At 46.0% G+C, this 26,846-nt stretch overlaps 1 protein-coding gene across 3 annotated transcripts in view; it reads left to right on the forward strand.

The window, feature by feature from the left end:
* Positions 1-26,846, forward strand: part of FAM135B (family with sequence similarity 135 member B) — a 1,149,009-nt gene that overhangs the window by 541,388 nt on the left and 580,775 nt on the right. For all 3 annotated transcript variants that reach the window (XM_085604871.1, XM_085604873.1, XM_085604872.1), the window contains one exon: positions 23,918-23,997. In XM_085604871.1, the coding sequence (XP_085460997.1) occupies positions 23,918-23,997 (80 nt within the window). The remainder of the gene's footprint in view (positions 1-23,917; positions 23,998-26,846) is intronic.

Consider the following 26,846-nt stretch of genomic DNA (forward strand, 5'->3'; position numbering starts at 1 on the left):
ACGTCTCCGCCCTGTGCCCCATATTAGATCAGATACCAGAGAATTCAAAATTTTAAAAATCCCCGCGGGGACAAGTATCGGCAAGTTGGTAAAATAGTAAAGGAGCCGCGGTAGCAGCACCATTTTCGTAATGGCCACCCTGCCCACTACCGAGAGTGGCAATGAGACCCAGAACTGAATTTGAGAGCGGCGATCGCCCGCGTGAGGTTGCCATCCAGGAGGTCCTCAATATTACGATAGATTTGTATTCTGAGATATTTAAATGTAACAGGTGCTATATGGAAGGTCCAGGAGCCAAACTTGTAATGCCCGATCCTGCCGTTGCTATCAAAGAAATAAGCATACGACTTGGTAGCATTAATGGCCAGGCCAGATATAGCCTGAAAAGATGCAAGAATAGAGGGCATTGGGTGAGGATCCACGTCCATGTCCTTAACATAAAGAATAAGATCGTCTGCATACGCCGAGACGGTGTGAGACGTACTACCACGCGTTATTCCCTTACAGGCGGCGAGAGCATGAAGGCTATGTAAAAGCAGCTCCAGCGCCAGAATAAACAGTAGCAGTGAAAAGGGGCAGCCCTGTCTGGTTCCCCGTGCCTCCACATATTGCCCTGAAACGTGCTGACCCGTGCGCGCCCGCGCAGTGGGGTTCTTGTATGGTAAGCGCACCCACGCTATATATTCCTCAGGTATACCAAAGCGGGCAAGATTGTTAAATGGTAGCGGCAGTTTCAGTCGATAATCTTTCAAGTATTTGCCCGGCGGTAATCGCCTCTCATACCACTCGATAATTTACCAATAAAAGAGGCAGGCGCCGGAGACTGGAAGGCAGGAAACAAAGTTTTATTCCGTCGGAGCAGAACACATCAGATCAGACAGCAAGGTATCGTCACGAGGTGCTCTAACTGCATCTCTGAGACCTGGTCTCTTATACACACGTTTATTGCTTTATTACACATAGTATATTCTTGAGATTCCCTTGATGTGCGGGGAAATATCCCCTGAAGCCCCGGCTCAGATCCGATCCCACACATGGTTACAGTAGAGGTTCCCACCCTACCCGCAGTGGGAGATGGCTATCGCGCAGCAGGGAATTCCGCTAATTCCCGGGGGTGTGTGCAACCGGCCGGGTCTCAGGGGGTAGGGGCTTTGATTCTACTGTAATCCCTTTGATGTGGGGTGTTTCCCTTACAGTAGGGGCAATAAACTGCATCCGCAGGGCTAGGTGATGGCCTGGGACCAGTTCAGACAATGGGGCGCAGAGGAAGGGGGTTATCAAAGGAGAGGCATGACCATGTATGGGTTGTCGGTCGGAAGTGGTTCCGTAGCAGGGCCGCGCAGAAGGAGAGGGTTTATGGCCTGTATGAGAGAGCGGGGGTGGCCGGCGCGCGGGGGATGCTTGCAGCGCCAAGGGAAAACGCTGGCGGTCGAGAGTGAGCGGGGAGAGAGCGGGGTACCTAAAATGGCGGCCGTGCATTCGTTGTGCGTGGCGCTGGGGAGAGGCAAGATGGCGCAGATAATGTTCAGTTTGCACGCTAAATTTCCACAGTCCTCCCTTTTAACATGTCTCGCCAGCTTGCCTAGTTTGGATCTATCCCCATAATACCCCGTACTTCCACCTCGTTCAGAGCTTTCATCCGCTCAGTTTCAAAGTCCAAAGTCTTAGGGCAGATGTAGTTCATAAAAAGCGAACATAAAGGTGGCAGACACTGAATCCCCAAGCAACATCCACATAGTAACACAATCGGTATCAGGATAAATGAAAACAGCCTCCATCCCCAACCTTTAATAGTGTCCCAAAACCAACTCCCCAGTGACCATTCTTCTTGTTCTTGATGAACCTCTGCGGACAGTCTGTGGAGATGTTCAATTGCTTTGTAGACTGAGGGTGAGTTATCCGGTACGTAGGTGCAACAGCTGGACCCAATGATGCGGCATGCTCCTCCACGATCTGCCAGAACCACGTCTAGAACAAGGCGGTTCTGGAGAGCCACCAGGCGGACGGCCTGAAGCTCAGCGGTGTTGTTGGCGAGGGCGCCAGCTGTAATGTTCATTGCCGTTTCGACTGCCTGGGTTAAGTGGCGGATGGCACGGCTGTTTGCCATCGGACCCCAGAGTGGAACAAGGCCTTTGACTGCGTCCATGAACTGTGCTCCGGTGGAGTCGGCCTGCACAATGTCTTTGGCCCGTTTCTGTCGGTGATGGTTTGCTGGAGCCACATACGTCGGAGGAAGGACAAAGGCGATGTAGCAGGTGCCTCCCCAACCTTTCGGAAGCCAGGTGTAGGCCTTAGTACCACAGACGAAGTACATATTCGGGGAGGCAACAAAGGAGGGTGGGTCAACTGAGTCCAATGTTCGGGTGATGAGGCAGGAGCTGTGGCCCACCAGCTGTGCCCCCAGGCCTTCGAGGCATACAGACCCAGTGATGTTGATGACGGACAGGGCCACTGTTAGGGTGGCGGCCGTCCGTTTCCGGAGGTAAGAGAAGGTGGGTCTGGCTGGATTGTTGAACACTTGCATTTCAACTCGTTCTTTGGCTGGGATGTCCATGTGAAAGGAAGTGTTCGATCTCAGAGGGCAGAAGAGGGCAGAAGTTCTTCCAGTTTTGTTCAGCCAGAACCCATGGTAAAAGTGTGACATGGTTCTGCCGGAAGTGGCATTGTCCTTGTAGCTTTCTTGCAGGAGGATTAGCCAGGCGAGGCAGGAACCATGGACAGAAAAAGGTGAAGGGATGAAAGGGATAGAGTGTCCAGTGGCATGTGGTAGCAGTCCACAGATCCAGCAATTAGTGGTGTTGGTAGCAAGATTGTGTTGGTGGAGCAACTGCACAAAAGAGTTATTCCAGAACTCCTTACGCCTTTCTCGGAGTTGGGGTGAAAGCGAGATCAGATGATGTTCTTTCGTGGTGGTAGGTTGAACGGTGGTCAGTAATGTCTTATGAGCGGGTGTGCTCTCCTCCATGATCCAGAAGGTGACCACGAGGAGAAGGCAAAAGAGAAGGGTAATGAAAAGTGCAATAGTCTTTAAGCTGTGCATTCGGTCAGTCTTTGGGTTTCTGTAGTGGATCTTCGGACGTCCGGTTGCTTCCATCATCTTCATGTCGGGCGCTTCCATCACCTTCAAGAGACTCGGTAGCGGGCAGAACCACAGACTTTGTTTTAGTTTCTCTCCTGGTGGCCTTTTAGGTGACTAGGCTACCGTTCTGAGATTTCCACTTAGCCTGTGGTCTGCTTAGCCGAAGTTCTCTCCTTTCGTCGCAAGTTATACCCTTCTTTGGATGGCACAGTGGGATCGGGATATTCAATCAACTCAAGTGTCTCTGTATCCGGGCAGCGGTTCAGGGATGGTCGGTCTTTGTCCAGTAGTTCCTCTTGGGTGGTGATGTTGTCCGTGGTTGTCAGGGTCGGTGATACCTTCTTGCAGTGGTGTGCATGCAGCCAATTGCGTTTCCCCTCCACTCGAAGAGCTGTTCGGGTGGTGATCAGGACTTGCAGGGGGCCCGTCCACCGGGGCTCCAGACTCTTGGTGCGCTGGAAGTTACGCACTAAGACGAAGTCACCGGGTTGGATGTCGTGTCCCGGGCCCCTGGAAACATCGGGAATGGCGTGCAGCACCTGCTGGTGGATAACAGACAACGTCTTAGTTAGGTTATACAAATAGTCAGACATGAGGACGTCCGGGACGTCGTGGATGGATGATGGTTTTGGTGCAGTCCAAAGGTTCATGGGCCGCCCAAAGACGACCTCGTAGGGGGTTAAGTGGTGTTTGGTGGGGGTGGAACGCATTGATAGCAATGCTAGTGGGAGAGCGTCTGGCCATCTTAGTCCTGTGGTGGCGACTATTTTTGCTATCTTAAGCTTCAATGTGGCATTGTGTCGCTCAACCAGGCCTGCCGATTGGGGATGGAAGACCGCATGGAACTTCTGTTTTACACCCAACCCTTTTAAGATGAGTTGGATAACTTTGGCTACGAAGTGGGGGCCATTGTCGCTCCACAAAATTCGACAAAGGCCGTATCTGGGGAAGAATTCCTTCAGTAGTACTTTTGCGGTAGTCATAGCGGTGTTATCATGGGTCGGGTAGGCTTCCACCCACTTGCTGAAGGCACATACAACGACAAGCACATACTTTAAACCTTGGCACCTTTCTAGCTGGACGTAGTCCATTTGTAGGACTTCAAAGGGGTGATTGGGGACCCCAAACCCTCCCCGGGGTACAGCAGTTCCTTTCCCAGGGTTGTGTTGGAGGCATACTAGGCATTGTTGGACCAGACGTTTGGCTGAGTCTGGTATTCTGTCGTTGTGCCAGACTTTGGAGATGAGTTCGATCATGGGGGCAGACCCTATGTGTGCGGGGGAGTGTGCCATGGTCAGCACGGGGATCAAGTATGAGTCGGGTAGCAGCCATTTGTTCGAGTCTTTAGTTCGCCAACAACCGTCATCGTCCTTCAATCCTACCCGGGCCCATTCAGTTAATTCGTGTGGTGTGCTGGCTAGTTGGATATCCTTAATCGTTTCCCTAGCATCCTTCCATTTCTCAGTTTGTGACCTGGTCACGTACATACGGGTCGTGGACCTATTCTCGGCTGTGGTTCGGGCAGTAATGTCAGCTAGTGCATTTCCCTGACCTATAATGTCTGTCACCTTCTTGTGTGCCTGGCATTTGATCACAGCTAACCGTGTGGGGAGGAGGACTGCTTCGGTCAGGGCAGAGACTAGGTCTCCATGCAGGATGGGTGTGCCATGAGAAGTCAAGAATCCCCTCTCTTTCCATAAGAGCCCGAAGTGGTGAACTACCCCAAAGGCATACTGACTGTCTGTGTAAATGTTTGTGGTTGTCCCTGCTGCCAGGATGCAGGCTCGTGTGAGGGCAATTAGTTCAGCCGCCTGTGCGGATCGCTGTGTGATGCGGGCTGTCTCAACAACTGTTCGAGCTGTGGTGACTGCATAGGCAGCTGAGGTGGTGCCATCAGGGAGCTTGATGCATGAGCCATCCACCCACAGTTCTCCGTCAGGGTCCGGGAAGGCAGTATCCCGGAGGTCAACCCTACTCTTGGTTTGTTCGTCGGTGAGGGTCACGCAGTCATGTATAGGGGATGCATTGGGGTCAGCGTCAGGGAGAGGTAGTAGAGTAGCTGGATTCAGAGTGGTGCATCGTTTCAATGTGATATGGGGTGCAAGCAGAGTCAGTTCATACCCAGTCAGTCGTGCGCTAGTCAGGTGTTGAGTCTTGGTTTGGTTCAGGAGGGTATCAACAGCATGGGGTACCAATACTGTGAGGGGGTTCGAGAGCACGATCCCCTCACTTTGTCGGATAGAGACAGCAGCGGCGGCTACTGCTCGAAGGCAGGCGGGCAAGGCTCTGGCTACGGGGTCGAGAGTGGCAGAGAAGTAGGCACAAGGGCGTTGCTTAGGGCCTATGGACTGGGTTAGGACAGACAACGCACATCCCTCCCTTTCGTGGGTGTAGAGGGAGAAAGGTTTAGTGTAGTCTGGGGTTCCTAGGACTGGGGCCGAGCAGAGGGCGTCTCGTAATTCTTTGAAGGAGGATTGGCATTCAGGTGTCCAGGGGAGGGGGAAGGGGACATCCTTAGCCAGCAGGGAAAGCAGAGGCTTTATGGTGAGACTGAAGTTTGGCAACCACTGTCGACAAAAGGAGGTGAGGCCCACTAGGGATCGTACTTGCTTCTGAGTTTTGGGAACAGGGGTTTCTAGGATGGCTTGAATTCGGTCAGGGGTAAGTTTCCTCCCATCTTTGGATAGTAGGTGGCCTAGATAAGTTACCTGGGGCTGGCAGAATTGCAATTTCTTTCTGGAGACCTTGTGACCGTTCTCCGCAAGGAAGCGGAGGAGGTGAATGGTGGCTGTGACGGCAAGAGGAGTGGTGTCGGCCGCCAAAAGAATGTCATCGACGTACTGTATCAATACCACTCCATCGGGCAGTTGGACTGCATCCAGTTGCCTCTTGAGGGCTTGGCTGTAAATACTGGGACTCTCAGTGTAGCCCTGGGGCGCCCTGCAGAATCTGTACGAACGGGCTTTTAAAGTGAAGCCGAACAGGTAGCGGCTGTCTGGGTGGATGGGGATGGAAAAGAATGCGTTCTTGAGGTCAATAACAGTAAAGATGGTGGCGGTGGATGGAATCAGGGTGAGGATGGTGGTGATGTCTGAGACTACGGGGTACTGGGGTATGACTACTTTGTTAACCTCTCGCAAGTCAACAATGAAACGGTAGGCTTTCTCATCCCCCTCGCCTTGCTTCTTTACAATGGGTAGGATAGGGCTGTTGCAAACATTACTCACTACTTCTTCTACCACTCCTGCCTCGACCAGGGACTCGATGATTTCCACCAATGCCCTCTCGCCTTCGGGTGATATCCGATACTGTGGAAGCTTTGGGAGCACTGCGTCCGGTCGGACGGTTATGTGTACCGGGTCGATCACCATGCGCCCTACATCTGAGTCGGTTTTAGCCCATAGATGTGAAGGTAATGTGTCGAGTAGGGACTTATCGGCATCGGTTATAGAGAGCATACGCCGAGTGTGACAGGGTCTGGACAGATCTGGGTTATCGTGTAGGATGACTCGAACTCCGTCTGGGGAGCATCTGATAGTGGCTCGAAAATGTTTTAGCAAATCAAGTCCCATAATAGCATCGGGGGTGTTGGAGGAGAGCAGAAAGGTCGTGTCAGTGGTGTTATCTTCTAAGTAAAAGGAGATTGGTGCTGATAAGGGGTTAGTGGAGGGCGTTCCGTCAAAGTCTATTGAGGTTACGTGTGAGCCAGACAAGGGTGCCCTAGGAATCAGTCGTTTAGATAACGCACTACGTGTCGCCCCAGTATCTACCAGGAATGGAGATTTTGTGCCCAAGACCTTAGCGGTGACGTAAGGACCTTGCTGGTCAACACGGAGTTCGACTGGATCCCTCCCTTGCCCCTGGCGGTCCTATGCGAAGTCATGAGTGCTCTCATAGTCGGACTGCTGACACTGGTTTTGGCGGGGGCGATCAAAGGTGTTTGGTCTGCCTGGCCTGTCGTTGATGGTGTTGTTCGTGTGCCCTCGTCCCTGTCCTCTATTTCTGTGGTCGTATGCTGCGTCTCTGGGGTCCCTATTCTTGTTTATTTCCAGAAGGACCGGGCACTGGGATTTCCAGTGTCCGAACCCTCTACAGAACGCACATTGATTTCCATCTAAGTCTCTCCGTCCGTTGTAGGGTGTAGGTGTATGGTCTCTAGGGGGTAGCTTTCTAGGGGCGGTTGGTTGGTAATTCTCTTTTGGGGGTTCCCTTCCTATGGTCACCCCTTGCAACTGTGCTATCATCACCCTCTCCTTTAATTCCTTTTTCTTCTTCTCTGATGCCCTATCGTTCTCGTTCTTCTGATTTTCGTAGTATTGGGCCATCTGGAGAATTGCTGCGGGTTTGGAGGCTGCCCAGCTACTCTCGCTGGTCTGTAGCTTCTGGGAGACTTCTTGAGACAGACCCTTTACATAATTCTGGACAAAGAGGTGGTGTCCGGTTGCGGTGGTCATGTCTTGGCCACTGTAATCGGAAAACACAGTTTCGAATCGGGAGAAGTATTCAGACACATCCTCCTGGGGTTTCTGGCGGCAAGCCGTCACTATCGACCAGTCTACCTTTCTTTCTGGGATTAAAGTCTTCAGCTTTTGTACAATCTTGTCTGGGAGCTCTAAGATGGCTTTCGGGGGTTTCTGTCCAGGTTCTCGCTGTTTATCTATGGTATCGAGTTGTACCCAGGTATATCCGAACGGCTCAGCGTGGTCAACTTTCCGGATTTGTTTCCACACATCAGCCGGCAGACATAGCCCAAAGAACAAGTCGATATCTGCTAACGTCATTATCGTTGAGCCTAAGGCTGTGCCTAATTCAGTGTAGAAGGCAGTCGGGTTCTTTCTCAAGTCGGGTAGGGTCTTTCTAAAGGTCAAAATATCTTGCCGGTCCCACGGCTGGTAGACCCAGTTATATACAACCCTTCCCTTCGCATCTTGGTGGTTGATGTCGTCGTGCGTTCCCTGACCCCGTGGGGGGACCCAATAGGGGGCAGCTTCTTTAATGGGCATCATGGCATCGTCCCTTCCTCCCTGGGGCTTAGTTGCTATGGGGGTTTCTGTTTTGGTGGTCTGTCCATGTTCTTTAAGGTGTCGGTAGACCTCGAGTGTACGAGTGAAGAGGTTCGTTACATCGCCCTCTCTTTCTTCCCCAATGTCTACCTTCCTATATAGGGCCGCTAGGCCTTCGGGACCTTTATCATGGTACCTATCCTCATATGTATTCAGGGTGTGATAACAGAGCCGTACGACGAAGTGTCGTCTGCGGCTGTCGGCATACGATTTATACACGTCCGTTATATACTCCTCACTTTCTTTTCGCTCCACCAGCGTCCCTACTATCTTGTCAATTCCTGCTCGTTCATCTTTAGTTAACCGATTCATTCTGGTGGACTCTTTCTTTCCTATCTCATGGTCGTCTAGCGTTGTAGTCGACGTTAGGTTCAGTACAAGAGGCTCAGCCGGCGCGGAGGCCGTGAGGGCCGAGGCCCCTGTACTGCTTTCGTTCGTGTTCGGGGGTTGTGGGTGTTGCACTACCGATTGGGAGGGTGCATACGGAGGGGGCATGTAAATGGTCGGGGGACCTAACAGTAATTCGTCATTCGTTTGCTGCTTGGAGGACAATACAGGGTAGAGCAAAGAAGGGGTCCTAACAGCGTACTGGCCTGAGGTTTCGGGCTCCTGTCTTAGTTTAGTTTCCCTTCTCTCCTTTATGTCTTCTTCTAACTTTTTAGCGGCTAGGTGAGCTGCCTTTCGTAATTCCTTTTCTGCTTTTACTTCTTCCCTCTTTTTCCGTTGCGTCGCTTCTTTGCGCCACATGCCAATACTGTCAAGCATAGTAGGCGTCGTCTTATTGCTACGCAGAGCTACTTCTAGCGCTTCTATCTTGCGGTCGTCGAAGGATCCCATCAGTGGCCACTGACTTTCGGGGTCCTTCTTGGTATATTTATGCCACAGCTTGCTATAAGCTACGGCGACTAGTCCATATTTAGTGAACATGTCCTTATTAGGGGTGCCTTCCAGTGGAGCCGGATGGTTCACCTCTAATAAGCGGTCCGGGCAGAACCAACTACCAATCAGTGGGGAGAAGATAGGCATGACGGGTTTCAACGGGGACAAAAGTCAGTACTACCTATCTTTTCACTGCTTGCAAAGACTAGACAGAATATCTCTATTCTTCGTTATTTGTAAGCAGAGAATACCTCCAAAGAACCAATATCGAACATCTAGTGTTCGGACAATCAATCAATCAATCAATGGGGAGATAAAGATAGGCACGACGGGTTTCAACGGGGACAAAAGTCTGCGTTACCTACCCTTCACTATTTGCAAAGACTAGACAGAATATTCCTATTCTACGTTATTTGCAAACAGAGAATATCTCAAAAGCATTATTCTTCAAAACAATCAATGTTCGGACAATCAATCAATGGGGAGATAAAGATAGGCACGACGGGTTTCAACGGGGACAAAAGTCTGCGTTACCTACCCTTCACCATCTGCAAAGGGAGAGAGAGAGAGTATTTCTACTCCTCCCCGTTTGTAGACAGCGAATATCTCAAAGAGAACAATCAATGAGCACAATCAATGAGCAATACTAGTATTCAAACAATCAATCAATTATTTCGCACTTTTGTCGTATTTCACGACCTTACCCGGACCGCTTGGACAGTTTCTCGTCTTCCGCCTCCAGCGCCCGATCGTCCTCTATTCTCCGTATTTGCCGCGGCACTCCTGATGGTTCCCAGTCAGGACCGTAGATCACTCGAGAGAGGTCTGCTCGGAACCAGTGAAGTTCGGATGATCGGCTGCCAGACGAGGGTCTATTGGGCAGGAGCTCTCCCGATCGTTGCAGTCGTTCACTCTGTCGTCGGGACCTCTCCCACTGGATCCACGTGTCGCTGATGGGCCCCACGTTTGGGACGCCAATTGTTAAATGGTAGCGGCAGTTTCAGTCGATAATCTTTCAAGTATTTGCCCGGCGGTAATCGCCTCTCATACCACTCGATAATTTACCAATAAAAGAGGCAGGCGCCGGAGACTGGAAGGCAGGAAACAAAGTTTTATTCCGTCGGAGCAGAACACATCAGATCAGACAGCAAGGTATCGTCACGAGGTGCTCTAACTGCATCTCTGAGACCTGGTCTCTTATACACACGTTTATTGCTTTATTACACATAGTATATTCTTGAGATTCCCTTGATGTGCGGGGAAATATCCCCTGAAGCCCCGGCTCAGATCCGATCCCACACATGGTTACAGTAGAGGTTCCCACCCTACCCGCAGTGGGAGATGGCTATCGCGCAGCAGGGAATTCCGCTAATTCCCGGGGGTGTGTGCAACCGGCCGGTCTCAGGGGGTAGGGGCTTTGATTCTACTGTAATCCCTTTGATGTGGGGTGTTTCCCTTACAGTAGGGGCAATAAACTGCATCCGCAGGGCTAGGTGATGGCCTGGGACCAGTTCAGACAATGGGGCGCAGAGGAAGGGGGTTATCAAAGGAGAGGCATGACCATGTATGGGTTGTCGGTCGGAAGTGGTTCCGTAGCAGGGCCGCGCAGAAGGAGAGGGTTTATGGCCTGTATGAGAGAGCGGGGGTGGCCGGCGCGCGGGGGATGCTTGCAGCGCCAAGGGAAAACGCTGGCGGTCGAGAGTGAGCGGGGAGAGAGCGGGGTACCTAAAATGGCGGCCGTGCATTCGTTGTGCGTGGCGCTGGGGAGAGGCAAGATGGCGCAGATAATGTTCAGTTTGCACGCTAAATTTCCACAAGTGCACCGAACATATAATCCCAGTGTAAGGAGTCAAACGCCTGCCTCAAGTCAAGGGATATACAACCTTCCCTGGTTCCCGTGTTTAGTGTGCCCAACATGACCCGGTGCATGCGTCTGATGTTGAATGCAGTGTTCCTACCAGGCACAAAACCACACTAATTAGTGTGTGTCTGTGTGGGAATAAACTGATCAAGGCGAGTGGCCAGCAATTTACTGAGGATTTTATAATCCGTGTTGAGGAGCGACTAGGGTCTATAGCTTGATATAAGCACGTCTCTCCGAGGTTTTAATAAAGAGACTACTAACGCTTGCAATGTAGTAATAGGGAGGCCACCCTCTTCCAGTGATTCACGGTATATGCATTGCAGATGTGGAGTTAATAATTCGGCATACACCGCATAAAATTCGACCGGCAGTCCATCAGGCCTTGGGGTTTTATTGCGAGGTAAGGCCTTAATTGCCTTCCGGATTCCCGCCCCATTTATTGGTCTCATTAAGTCATCACGTTGTTGTTGTGTGAGTTGCGGGAGGGTTAAACCGCCAAAGAAGCGGTCAAATTCAGTATCAGGAAGTCTAGGTGGGGGACCGTATAGGTGCTCGTAATAGTCCATAAATGCGGAATTGATGTCCAGTTGCGTAGTCACCACAGTATCCTCACCATTCCTAATTTCGAGTATGGGTGTGGGCAGTGGGGCATTCCGAACCAACCGCGCCAGTAGGGGCCCGAGCTATCAGCCTGTGTGTGCAATTTCTGTATATACAGTCGGTAGTCAACAACCCGTAGTTCCTCAAGCAGTTCTGCGTATTGGATATTAGCCTCCCGCAATTGTGTCAATTGTTCATTCATCCCCGCTGCCTCTCCCTCCAATGCAGTCAAGCTACCCTCTAGCCTAGAAAGGCGTCAGTGTCAAAAAGCCATGGGTGTTGTGTGGGAACACCCACAGCAGCACCCATGACACGCCCCTTTGACACAGAGTACTGCGTGAAAGAGGGCCATATTTACAAGTCTGTGTAAAGCCATGCAAAGTGGCTTTATGTGCCTTGGAAACATGGGCCAGCACACAGTGCCACCAGAGCATCAAAAAGGTGACGCTCCGGTGGCGCTAGGGGCTTGTGAATATGCGTCTTAGTTTCTAAAAATGGAGCCTGGAGTCCTACCAGAGTGCGTACTTGCCACAACATGAAAACCAAAGTGGAAAAAACTGGCTTATGTAGCTGTAGTGGGGGGAAGGGGGGGAGGGGGAGGGTTTGCAGGTTGGATACCATTTGAAACATTTGCTACTTTGAACAAAAATAATTGTCTGAGAAAACTGTTCCTCTTTTCATGATGTATGAAGCACAGCAGTAGATACTGCAAAGATGCGATAAAGCTATGCCGACATGGAATCCATCTTCTGACGTGTTCCAGCTTATATTGCTCTAGTTTAAGGACTCACAAGGAATGAGCCCATGACTTAGTACTAGTTACTTTGATAGTAATCTTCAATTTGCTTTTATGTTTTTAACCTACTGGTACAGGAGATTTCTACCCTGATTATGAACTATTCGCCTTAATGGGATTATTGTGCAGCTTTTATCTAAAAGAAAAGAACATTTGAAATGTGCAGATACAGCTAAGGGACAGTTTACACACAATATTATACACCCGGCTGTTTATTTTCATATGTACGCTTTCTTTTCATGAATCCTGTAGCACTATATTTAGTTTACGCGTTCCCACATTCAAATGAGAATTTTACATTTGAAAATGACACATTGCTCTTTAAACCTATCTTGTTTCTTTTCAAAGTGTGCTCGATACGCTTTAATTCTATAAACAAACAATTTACGTTTCACAAAGAGAACTTGCAGTCTGCCGTGGACATCATGGGAGCCCTGCTTGCCCCTTGCTGGCACTGACTTTGCGACCCCTGGCCTCAGAGGTGGCAAAAGCAGTGCCTGAAGACAGTGGCAGATTTGTGGACTTTGGTTGGAACTCCCTCTGCATGTTTTCTGCCATTTTTTCATGACACTAATATTAGATCATATTAGCTAAATGTATAAAAGAATAGAATCCAATTAGCTGGAATATGACCATTAGTGGCAGCGGTGGTAAGAAAACTATTATTTTACATGTATGTTGTATGTGCTTGCAGGTGAGAGTGGTTTTATGGAAAAGAGAGCATGTGTATGTCTGAATGTGGGGGTGTGTGAGTGAAAGTGTAGGACAAAGGGTGTGTGATGTCACTTACGCTACCTCTAGTATTTTGGTGAATTGACGTCCATGCTAACTGCAGATTTAATTTTAATTTTATTTTGACGGTTTTGTATAGCGCGAACAAGACCCTTGCGGGTATCAGAGCGCTTCACATAGCAAACATAGGAAAAAAGGAGGACGTGTACATATAAATACAGAATTATGTGTATACAAGATACATAATACAGAGAAAGGCAAATAGTATATAGAAGTTGTATATTCTTGATGGCGCAAACACAGAGTTCCTTTAGAAAAGACATATAAAATGTAAATTTTTGCCTCAGTTTGATTTGTTAAATTGCACAAAAAAACAACGAAAATATTGTTTCTGAGCTCAATATCCGATCTTATTGAGACATGAGTCCGCAAAATACTCATTAATGTCATTTGCAATTCTTAGCTCAACCAAAGACTGATTTACAGTAGATGGCTCTTACCCCATAACCACTGACTTTTATGCAGAAGAAAATGGCATTTTATGTGCGGGTGGCCATACAATGACTTGTTTTGTTGCTCATTCTCTGTTGTTTTCTTACATCAATTATCTCGGCCGAGCTGCTGCATCCTTTACAATTGGTTTATTGGATTGCAGTACCCTTTTACGCTTCCCTTCCTGCAACAAGCTGGTCATTTATCTCGTCCTGCCGCATTGCTCTTTATCTTTAATGTGTAGCATCCATTGTAATCTGCTATCAAGAAGACATGGTGGAAAACTAGCTAAAGCTATTTTTGTTTCTCATTCTTTTTTTCCTATAGTCGAGTTGAAAATGCTCCATTGATTTTAATGCAAAAATAGCAAACTTCAATACATAGAAATATAGTAAAACTGTATATACAAAGTCATTTTTGAGGAACTTCCATGAACAATTGCACTGTGAGCACCGACTTCATCTCTCTGTTTTCGAGCTCTGCTGTCTGCAGTTTATCATTTAACTTAAAACAAATTCCAGATTATATGGCTTTATACCCCAGTGGAGATTCATCTAATCAGGTGCTCATATCAGCCCAGGGCCAGACCAACTACTGATGACTTGGCCTTGGTGTTTCATGCACATATGGAGACAATTTGTCTTCAGCTTCTCCTATCCATTTCCAGGCCACTTCCAGGCAATCAGCCTCGAGTCACAGTAGGAAGAAAAATAGGAGGGAAACACGATAATGCCACCTATCACACTACAAAAGCTAGAATACACACCCTCTACTGGGAGAGTTAACAACTCTGACTACGAGGACAATGGGTTACCTCTGGGCCAGGAAAAAGGCCAATGGGTGTTATCATCTGACCACGTAGCAAGGATTAGCTATCGGAGAGTAGACAGGAACAGCTGAAGGGCAGCTTTAGCAGTGCCTCTTTTGACTCTGAAATGCCAATGCCAAGGAGAGCTTCTCCTATTTATCCTTAGGGGCCTCCCAGACAGCCATGCTCCAGCCATAGTAGGATGGACAACCAATTGCTACATTGTCAGGTAAAAGGAACGACCAAGAAGTTAAAGACAGGCCTGTCTGGTAGCAACTGGTTCTGCCATCTTGAAACAGGGGTCCTGAGTAATTTTGAAATAAGGTAAAGAGGATGTACTGCAAAATGAGTTTGGGAACTACGAGAAAATTGTTAGAATTGGGTGGTAGAATTTCTCCAATCCCTAGCTAGCTAGTGCACAGCCTAAGTCTGGCCACTCCACTACCACTTTGTCACAACATTGTTTGATCTGAGAAAGCTCCATCTGAAGAAGGTCCTGCTGGAGGAATAATCTTCACTTCTGACTCCTGCTGGAAAAGGGGGGATTCACACAAGGACTTGAAGACTCAAGTACATCTGAATCCTGCTAGAACCCATGACTTAGACCTGCTCTTCTAAGGTCAGGTTGTTGGCCTTCTGTTTACCTGCTTCAGAAATATAAAAAGCAAAGTACTCCTTACTACAAGAGGGCTCAGCTGACTAAAGAGGACCACACCTTGTAGGAGGCCTGACTCAAGAGAGACCTGGTGGCTAAGAGCCTGTCCTGAGGAGCTGGGGGTTGCAGTACTGACCAGAAGAAGCTGTCCCAGTAGTTGGAGACTAAGCCTGAAGGTAAAACCTTTGAACTGGGCAACGTGCAGGGGCATAACTCTCAGCACTGTACTCACACCAGAGAGCTCCAGATTAAATCCGGAGCGGGGGCCCTTTCAACTTTTGTTATGCCACTGGCAACACGCTTGGTGTATCCAACCTCTACTCCATCATGATCAGCCTGATATTGCACCCAGGCTTTGGTCCACCATGAACTGATGTTTTTCCATAGTACTTGACTTTTCCTCGGCACTGTTTGCCTTCAAAATTCATATCTCTGTTTGCTCTTAACATACGTTGCTGACCTTGGTTTCTTTTTGCTCATTAATATTTTCTCTATTCATCTGAAGTAGTTTGAGACTTTTATTATCTTGTGTTCTTTTCTTTAGAATTGTTATTATAGCTTGAGCATAGCTCAAACCTCTCTGATGATTGCCTGCTGCTGGTGCCATAGCTAGCAAAGGTTGAGCTCAGATTCTCTCAGAACTGTGTTTTGACCCAACCAGAGTGGTTTTATTGATTTGGTAGGAGTACCACCCTCCCAAATGAATAACTACATTCTGACATTGTGGTTCAGCGGTTGGGCAAGGAATCTGTCCAGTACTTACCATTCATTTTTCCCCTTTTGGAGTTACAGTTCTTTGCCATTTTATTTACTAATAATGATCATCTATACACTTCATAAATACATACATATAAAAATACATACATGCATAATACATAAGGTTCCTTAGAAACACCATCAGCCAATTCACCCCTAACCAAGATCCATCACTTTCAGGTCCTCAATTTTCCAACCAAGAACCCCAAGTTTTATAAAATGTCTTGATATAGCCTGACCTAGCTACAAACATCTCTGTTTCCCTAACCTTGTTCATTTTCTCCCACCAATCAACAAAGCAGGGTACAAACAGAGATCACCACCTCTGCAGAATCAATGACGGGCCACCAACATAGCAATATATACCAGCAGCGAGTTTTGTGGTATTTGGATTTTCAGCTGATTTTCTACAAATCTAAAGATATCCTCCCAAAGAGTACCCCATCTACCTAAGAACCATACTACATTTGCACACCCTCTCCCATCTACTATACCATACCTAAAACATTGGTCAAAGTAGTACTAATTTATTTTATTTTGAAAACTCGGAAGTCCTATATATCATCCATTTTGCACAAAAAAATCATTGCACAATAGTTGACTCCCCTCAAGGCGTAGAAATTAAATTAATTCTTAACTATACATCTGTAGATATTACCACATTCTCTTCCCTGAAGATTCACACATACAGTTCTACCTTCTCACAGGATAGAAAATATTGATTCCACTGGCCTAATTTCTTCCTGTCTGAATCATCTACTAGATTAAACACAAGCTCCTTCTTGTCTGACAACATTTTGGGATCCTTTCATAGCACACAAAGCAGGGTCCTGTAGGACCAGTAGACCCATGTTGTCTTACACGTTATCTGCGCTGTATCTCACACCAGGGTTTCCATCTCTCATTCTGCACGGAAATCATCCAATTTCAGTAATCCATTCATTACTGACCTTGCTGCTATTGCTGGATCCATAGTGACCCCTCAAGTTGATACAATGGAGTTTCTGAATTAATATAGAGAATGCCAAAAGTCTTTGCTGTTTTCTTGAGGAGGCCTTATAATGTCTTCTATTGAACTCTTTTGGGGTATTTAGTAAGTCTTTGAAGATCTGTATTTTGGCTTTCTTCCAACATCGTATACACTAATTCATTCTGAAGGTGGCTATATGGTCTGACCACCACTGTATAAACCTGCTACTTCCCCTAGCCAGGCGCAATGTATGCCAGCCCCCGACTTGAATTTTGTTTGTAGGTGGTCAAAAATCGAGGGTCAAAAACTAGAAAGTACCCTGAGAGACAACCCAGTCAGGCGGCCAGAGACAGCTGATATTGAAGATTGGACGGAAGCCATCTCTAACCAGCTACTATCTGCCATCAATAAATTAGCCCCTGTTAAGAAAATAAAAACTGTTAACAAAGGAAAAGGGTGCACTGTGGTTCACGGAGGAGCTCAGGGCTCTGAAACGTATGCTCCGCCACCACGAACGACAGTGGCGTAAAGCATATGAGCCACAGACCCTCGTAGAGTACAGGCCAAAAATCTCCACCTATAAAAAAGCGCTCCTTAGCTGGAAAGCTGAATACTACGAAAATAGGATTCTAGTAGCAACCAACAAACAAAAAGAAACATTTAAAATCCTTAAAGGCCTGAGTCAAAAACTGTCGCTGGAGACGCCATCCAACCAGGAACAATGTAATCAATTGTTATCCTACTTCTCCAATAAAATACAAGACGTCCTGATTGAGATCGACAAATCACCCTTTAAGCAAGTCCTCAATGAGGAGGCGGAAACCCAGGGAAAGAGGGTAGAGTTGATCTCTTCGTTCCAAACTCTCGACATCGAGACCCTACGACGCATCGCAACAAAAATCAAATCTGGCTCACCCGTAGATCCATGCCCTCCGAGGATATTTAAACTAGTTCTTCCAGAGATTGAGGGAGATATCCTCGCCTTGTTGAACCTCTCTCTGGAAACTGGGAAGGTTCCCAGATACTTTAAAGAAGCCAGAGTAATCCCTCTACTCAAGAAGACAGGTGCGGACACTTTCAATATGAAAAATTACAGACCCATATCCCAACTCCCATCTTTGGCCAAAATCATAGAACAATATGTCCTGCAAACTCTCTCCAGGTTCATGGAGGACCACCACCTCCTGGGAGATAGGCAGGCTGGCTTCTGAGCACACCACAGCATGGAACCAGTGATGTTGTCTGTACTCGATGATATCAGGATTACAGCTGAGAACAAGAAACCATGTGTCCTAGTCCTCCTAGACCTGTCGGCAGCGTTCGACATGGTCAACCACGCCCAACTCCTGGAAAGACTACGAAACATTGGGATTGGTGGGCCAATCCTCCAATTGATTACTTCATCCTGACCAACCGCACCCAAAGAATTCAGATGGGCGACTGGGTCTCAGAGAGGGGACCGATACCCTGCGGAGTTCCAAAGGGGTCGGCTCTTTCCCCCCTCCTGTTTAATATATACCTTAGACCTCTGATAAAGGCCCTTGCTTTGATGGAATGCCAGGTATTTAACTATGCGGACGACATGCAAATCATTCTTCAAATTGAAAACACCCCTCAGGCCCACTCCCTGGCGAAAGACGTTCTACGATTTGCGGTTAACTGGATGACGGCCAATTTACTTAAGATTAACCCAGACAAAACGGAGGTTCTGGCTGTGACCAATGATAGCAACCCCTGGAATTCCCTCTACTGGCCTCACGAGCTGGGTGATGCTCCAGCCCCAGCCTTGGTGGTAAAAAGTTTAGGAATAAAAATAGATGCCAAACTTTCACTGGCCAATCAAGTCTCCACCGTGTTTGGAACTTGTGTGGGCCTACTCAGGCTATTGAGGAGACTTTACCCCATCCTCTCCTTTTCTACCATGAGGACAGTTGTAGCCGCCCTGATCCTGGCCCACCTGGACTATGGTAACTCGCTCTATATCGGATTACCAGACTCATTGGTGGGCAAACTCCAGGTAGTGATGAACGATTCCGACAGGCTTATCTTCAAGCTACCTAGGTGCACGTGGGCATCACTCCTACTGCAACAACTTCATTGGCTGCCCATAAAGCTGAGGGCCAAATTCAAGGGCCTCTGCATGACACATAAAGCCCTTTACGGTCAGGCCCCCAGCTACATCCAGGAGGCCCTGGAGAAATACGCCCCAGGCCGCTCGCTTAGGTCCTCTACTGAGGGCCTTCTAAAATGCCCGCGATTCAACTACTCCACCAAAGGGGGACGAGCCTTCTCGGTCCTCATACCTACACTCTGGAACAGGCTGCCTGGCCAGCTTTGAGCTGAAAATCACCTTCTCCCGTTCAGGAAACAACTTAAGACCCTTCTATTCAAAGAAGCCTGGGCCTAACCCCGCCCTCTGTGATACTACGCTCCCTAGTACTGACGCTGATCTTCTTGTAGCGCTTAGAGACCTGCTGGTATTAAGCGCTATACAAATCAAAATTAACAATAACAATAACAATATAAAGTGCATGTCTTAAGGGAGGGCTAACCCAACTTCCTCCGTATACCTATATAAAGTGCTCAGGGCTATTCTTGGGCTGTCTTTGTTCCATAAAAACAGAAGAGTTCATCGAATTTATATATGCAACATATTTTGAACTAATTGTGCATGGGACAGCTGCAAATAACAAATTAAATAAAGGGCGAACTGTCCTTATTATTAAAGCAACCATCCCTAAGAGTGTGAGAGGAAGCAACACCCATCTGGCAGGTAAACCATTAACTTTGATCAGTAGCAGTCTATAATTCAGCTCATATCATTCATTTACATCCTCAGTAAAATATACCCTCAAGAGGCCAAAAGATTGTATCTTTGAATCTACAAATGCAACCATGTCCATATTATCCTCTTTCCCTTCGGGTCCCCCTACGATTCACAGATTTGATCGCATCGAGTGAGTCTCCAAGTATCCCTGCTTTTCGTGCAAAGGCCTAATCTCTTTCTCCAGTTTTGAGTTCGAAGAGGTTGTTTCTAGTTTGTCTTCACAATTCGAAACCTGCTACTTCAGTTCCTCACATTGATCCACAAATTGGGCCACTTGACCCTCTATCTTTCTCTTGCGCTGCTCTATCTCATTTGCAAAATAAAGTTGCTGTTGCCTGAAGATGTTTAAACTGTCCTAGAGCCTATTTGCGCAACTGCAATACAGAGGCATCCGACTCCAAACAGCAGTTAAACATGTTGTGGGGTGCAGACTTCTTTAAATGTCTATCAACCTAGAGGCTGCCAAAGTAAATTTCATACAGCCAGCAACCCTACCTTTCTCCAGAACACCAGCTTCCCCCAACACCGGTGCTTGACATACCTGTGGGTCGGCCCCCATTTCACGTTCCAAATTGGAATTAACACTCATACTCCCTCTCTGAGACTCCGGCCTGGCCATGAGTGGTATCTACTGAATTAGTGATAGTCTCCCCACCCACCTCAAGCATTGAGACTGATCTTGTTAACCTTGACGCCTGATACTTTTGGCCCCCAAAACTTAATGGAGAGTTGTTGCTATTGTCAACAGCAACATCATTGCTTTGATCAATGCTAGAGTGCATGACCTAGCAATCCGTCAGAACCATCAGTCTCCTGTGTGACAAGGGTGATCCCAGTCCTCTACCCGCGCCTCCATAAGCAGCTTCAAATCTGGGTGCAGACCAGTCGCCTTCTACTATACTACAGCCAATACAGGAGTCCTCTTTCTCTAGGTTCAGTGGCAACTGCGAGGGTGATACCAAAACTAATTTGATAGAATTGGCAGCTGGTGGGGGAACAGCTGTCTCCGGGTTTCCCCTTAAGTGGTGCTGCATTGTAAAAAAAAACTTGAGGCTGACTTGGAGAAAACCACCTGCTGCTGCTTTTTATTCATCATATTTCCAGTTTAGTTTTAAGCCCTTTTGGTGGTGGAGTCTAAACCTCTCCGGAGTAAGGGCGAACGAAATGGTGGTCTCATTGATTCGCCCTTAACTCACTGTTAGGCTCTGCCAGAAGCTTTAAATTCACCTCTGCCTGCTTTTTTAATGTCAACTTAATGTCTCTCAGGGCACTTGAGGCAATTATTAAATCCCTGGCCTCTTTCAATAGGTGTCACCAAGGCACCGCAGAGGGAGGCACATAACTGGCATCAATCTCTGCCCCTTCTCCTCTACACTTCCTCTATAGTACTACAGCACCAGACAAGTCCCCCTTTAGCCATCTGACTCAGCCACTTCACAATACGTGCACCCTCTCAAGCTGCACCACAGAATTTTCTCCCACTATTTTTGTTGAGGGGGAGGGTATCAACATGCCAGCATAGCATAATCTTCTCGGCCAGGTCGCTGTCACTCAGGGCGGCACAAAGGACTCCAACAGCTGATGCGCTGCTCTTGCCTCAGCTGTATCAGCTTCGTCCATCATACCGCCAACCCACTGATAAATGTCGCAGAGTGAAATGGGAGGAACCTGTGGTGCCAGAAGCGATGAGATGCTTCTCAGGTGGAAAGTATCAGAGTTCAGCAATACTGAGGTTCTTAGAAGGGTCTTCACAAAATCAAAATTCCCCAAAAGTTTGTGACTTTGTAGGTGTTGGGGATGATGTAGATAAATGGTTTGCTGCTTATGAAGTTGCATCGCGCATGCACAAGTTGTGTGGCATGCTTCATCATCGGGCAGCTTCTCATTGGGCCAATGCTGATTTTGATTTCATTTAGTCTATTTTTAGCGATAACGCACTATGCGCACCTTGCTCTGCAATATTTAAGGGGCATGTACTCTTTTCCAACAGGGTAAGAAACAATACATGATTTATAAGCTTCTCTTCACCGTGCATGGACACCGTGGGTTTGCGATGACTTGTATATGTTTTGTGTGTGCCTTGTCTGGTTTGTCTTTGTGGATGGTACCGTAGGAATGAAAGAAAATACAACTATCTCATGGATATACTGTTTATATTTTATTATGTTCCCAGGTATGGGATTAAAATAATGATAGGGATTATTGCCACCCATTTGTGGTTTTTGTTTTTTTCTACCAGTCTGGCATCCTAAAGTGAGGTGTAAGTGCCATTCATCTGGACAAGGCTGATTTCTCTGCTCCACAATTACACAAATATACAGAAAACAAAAAGAGTTGCAACCCACATAAAAGAAAGATTCAATATATGTCAGGTGTTGCCCTCAGTAAGTCAGGATCTATTGATCAAGAGTTAATATCTATTATGGCCTTGTGCTAAAGTGAAGGGGATCACGTCTCCGCAGATATATAGGTCCTGGCCAGCGGCGCCTTCATGCAACCAAGACTCCTTTGATTTATGATGTTTCTTTTTCAGCCCTGAAAATCTGGTTCACAACAGAAAACCTCTGCTGTTAGGCTGTTTGGCTTGTAGTGAATAGTGTGATTGTTCATCACCCATGTAGTTGTGTCATTTCTCATTTTATTCACATTTCAGCCTATTTCAGGCTACGAGTACAGTAGGGAAGGTGTTGGAATAGTAAATCATGCTATTCCTTAGCTTAGAGCGCCATCCATCGCAAGTCATTGTAATGACTTGCGTTGTAATGCCCGCGTTGTAAAGGTATTGCAGTGTGAAGACTGCGATTTAACCGATGTTTCCCCCTATCCTAAGTCAAGCAGCTCCCAGACCATTCCATTGTGTGATGTTTGTACTACACCTCATTAGATCCGCTACCACATCAATAACACCTGTATAAGTGTGCCAATCTGCCAGTCTAGTCCTTCCCGTCAGCATATCTGTTTTCCCTAGAAAAAAGCTTTATACATATAAACAGGATAATGAGTCACATTTCACCAAAGTAGAGTGTCAAGGTTAGAAACAACACACTGATTTACCTATTCATATGATGCTGTAGGCATGAATGGAAAATAACACATCTAATAATGGAATCAAATTAGATGGGGTGATAAACAGTTAAGATATTTGTTCTAAATATGAAATATCCACTTTGGCTCTGCTCATAACACGAGTGGCTGTTGCATAACAGAATCTGGTGTTTGTGTATCTATAGCATTTTCAGTAATAAATGAAAATATTATGTCCGCTGTGAGATTGCCAGGGTTGATCCAGTGTTATAACTGAGGAATGGAGGGAATGCTGCTCACAGCAGGTTAGATGAATTGAAAACCATGTTAAAAGTTGTGTTGAGCAAACACATTTAGTTAGTGAAGGGTAGGTTTGGATTTGGTGAGTGAGCAAAGATAGATTTGTGGATACAATCCAGTTTTTCAATGATGGATTTATCTGAGAATTTCTTATAGGCTTTCAGCAACCCACATAGAAAACATTTAGGGTGAGAAAAAGGTTAGTATTAAATGTCACTTAATTAACTAAGTGGTGAGAAATTACATCAGTGGTGGGAAATCCGTAAAACATCGGAGCAAATGATAGGAGCTATGGAATTTCTTTGGTAGTGAATAAAATGCAAAGGGAGTTGGTGATGTCATTAGCACAGAAAAGTGACATTAATTCAGATGTGGATTTTGGTCTTCATTTTAATTACACTATGTACTTTCAATTCTTTCTCAGTCTGATTTTTCACACTTTGTGGCTTATTTACAAGCCCCTTGTGCTGCTGGTGTGTCACTTTTAATTTGGGGAAAAAGTGATGTACCGGCAGCACAAGGGGCTTGTAAATAAGCCTCTTTCTGTTCAATGCTGTATTTCATTGCATTGCTTTGATAGCTGACTCTAGTCCTGAGATGTACTCTAGTCCTGAGATGTACTCTGTCTACTACCAGAAACCTAACATTGAATATGCCATTACCATATTGTGGACTTGAGAAGATTGCTTGCAAGTGTGGAAGCTTTAGCTTGTTATCTACCTTTTGTAAAGCTTCTCCCCTTACTTGCTGCAGACTGACAACAATTAGGAGGAAGTAAATATACTAAAGATATTGCCATCCCTCTTCATTGGTGTTGTTGTTGAGACTACTTTAGGAATTATTATTAATGCTACTACGGCCCAGCTTCTGAGGCCACCAGTTTAACCTCCTGAGTTGCCTGTATTTATGCTGCGCTAGTACATCCACCCTGAAATCAGGTAAGTGTTGCGGAGAACCTCTTATTGTTATAAAGTATTTGATTTAGAAAAGTCTTCAATAGTTTTATCTATGTAGCTGTGTATTTTTCTTTTTATAAACGTCTTGAATTTATTTGCCTACTTTTAATTTCCAGGTATTATCAAATAAGAACTGGTTTAAAAGTGTCTTCGCGGATTCCTCATAGACTTGTTGCAACACACATTGGACCAACAGGTAAATAACTTTTAAAATATGTTGGAAACAAGAGGTTTACTATTATTTTAGCATGCAAATCAATCATATGTAAAACATGTTATTAAGTTATTTTTAATTTTAAAAAAATCAACCCATGATACATTTGACGAATATATGTCAAGAAGCTTCCTGACAACTACAGCCACCACAAGCAACAACACTTACCTTTTGCTAACCAAGCCTTAATGAACATAGATAAAGTATTGTTGCTGGCAGGGATTTTGTTTTACAGAATATAGAATATTGTAACATAAATGCTCTTTCCCTGCCCATCTGCCTTGGTTAAAAATCCATCTAATATTAAAATATTGAATATTGCATATTGCTTCTCTCACAGCTTCAGTTCAGCCAGACTTATAAAGCAGATACTTTAGCTATGAATATTGATGGTTGAATTCATCATAAGTAGTGGTTATTGGTTTGTATATTCCTCAATGCGTTTAGTTGCTTTCTTGGATGATCTGAGCCTGGCCACAAATTTTTATAAATCTTTTACAATGATGGCTGGTCCATGATCTACCAAAACTTTTCAAGGGAGAGGGAGGTCACATACTAACAAAGGTTGCAGCTTTCTCTTACCTGGGAATCCTGTTTTACTCCGGAACGAATTAGAGACCTCTCATTCCAGCCAAACATTTTGAATTTTTTAGGTCAATGTCTACCTAATATCTTTTATGGTAGCGTTATCTGGGAGTATATCAATGTTGAAAACCTGCAGATTATTGAGAATAATTGTTTTAGGCACCTCTTAAGTGACCCACAAAGTATTCCATTGTACATAGTTCACAGGCTGTTGGGAGGTACTAATTTCTCCAACATTGTGGCCCTTTATCCCCTCTTGTGTTGGGTAGCAGTCTCTCCCTCAATAAATCTCAACACGTCCCTTGGCTAAAGTACGCTGAGGGTTCTTTTGCTTACCTGGCGAGGTAAGACCTATTTGATAACCCAGTCGTATTGGTTAGGTCTGTTCTGATTTGGGTTAAATAAAGTACCTAGTGCAGCAAAAAATTCTGGAATTTCAAAAGCTCTTAGTCCTAAGGGGATGTTTTGCTGAAAATTGTCCCATGCATGTAACCATACCTTACTTTTTGTGATCAATAGTAACCATAGTTTTTAGTTGACAAGATTTAGGTTAAATCTATTTCATTTGTGTCTTGTGGCCGCCAAAGGATGGACAAATGTAAATAATTTAGGTCTTTGCGGCTGTAACCATGTGTCTCCGCAAGATGCCTTGCACTTTTAATGTTTTGTGGGTTTTATGGGTATTCAAGGAAGGAATATATTAACCCTCTCGTAAAAGGCTGAAACGTCTGTCAAGTGGTTGCCACTATTAACCCATACTGCTGTTTGTTTTTTAAATAGTGCTATTAAATTGAGGTATCTGGGTGATTGATTTTGGACTAGTTATTCTTAAACCGAGTATCAACTTTTATTATCATACTTTAATATGTCTATTTCTTTCACGGTTAATTTGTTTTAATCGAATTAAGGAATTTTAATGGGTATTCTACTGTTCAACATTCCACTCCATTATTTGCTGCATTTCTGCACAAATGAAGGGGGGCATCCATACATAAGTAAGACTTGGTCTCACCCAAGCAGGAATGTACAATGCTGTCATGTGATATCTTAGCACATGACCGACTGCAAAGAGACTGTGATGGCTGAGCTCCTTATTATGTGCACTCTGACATCGGAACATGACACACTTAGTTGCGTGTAACAATTTACCATAGGTAATTATTGATGTCCTACAGCACTGCTACCTTCACTACTGCTGCTACTTGTTTCCAACATGAGAGAAGCTGAAGTACAGGGACTCAGACTCTGTGCTCCAGGTGGAGTGTACAAAACATCTTAGAAAGAGAGAGGGTGCTTAGGTTCCATGCACCAACTTCCCATATCCAATTTATTGGAAAGCAGCGGTCTAAACAGAGCCCTGCTACTACTTAAAACACCAAAGTAGTTGAGACTCCATTAGATAAAGGCATATCTGATGGGGGACATTATGATGCAGATTGAGAATAGAAATGACCGGGAACCCGCAATGCACTCCAAAGAAAATATGCACTGCAACACCGGCCATAAGTGGAAAAATGGCTTCTAGACCAGGAGGAGGAAGGAAAAAGAGCAAAACAATTAGGCAACCTCTTCAAAGAGCTCTAAGGATTTCCATGGCCATGCATCAGTATCTGTCCAGTCTAGGCTGTTTTCTATGCATAGGTCACATTTGGGAGATCTTGTTTCCACACTGGTGTTAATGCACAATGAGGACTTAATGGTTTTGCTTCATCAATGAATGTGTAAAGGTTTATGGAACGTTTCTTGATATGTTAGAGGTTTATATGAGGAAAGGTGTGCCTCCTTTTAAAAGAACCTCTAACTGGAGGGCTTGGTGATGCAGGGTGCTGGGACCAGCTAACTTGCAGAAAGAATGCAGAGCCCCTGGGCTGACAGTAGGACATGGGAGAACGGCAGAGATCAGGAGATCAGTAGACCGGAGAATGCAGGAAATAAAAAGAGATATAAGAATATGAGCTTAAATAGCAATTCAGAGTGAACAACCATGGCCTTGAATAGTTCAGCATTACGTTATTATCTTAAATGCTTAATCAGGAGTAACCTATTGACTCAATAACATTGGCCACTCTTCCTCAGTGTCAGAGAAAAATCACCATTTGGTTCAGACCATGCATGTAATATTCATTTAACATTAAATATTTGAGTAAGGGTAAGAGTTGCACCTGAATTAAACAAGGTGCTGCATAGACCTCTATCTGTCCATGAGTCTGGAATGATTGTCATTGCCAAGGGCAATCTTGGTATGG

Source organism: Triturus cristatus, chromosome 5_1, assembly GCF_964204655.1.
Source record: "Triturus cristatus chromosome 5_1, aTriCri1.1, whole genome shotgun sequence".
Taxonomy (NCBI): domain Eukaryota; kingdom Metazoa; phylum Chordata; class Amphibia; order Caudata; family Salamandridae; genus Triturus; species Triturus cristatus.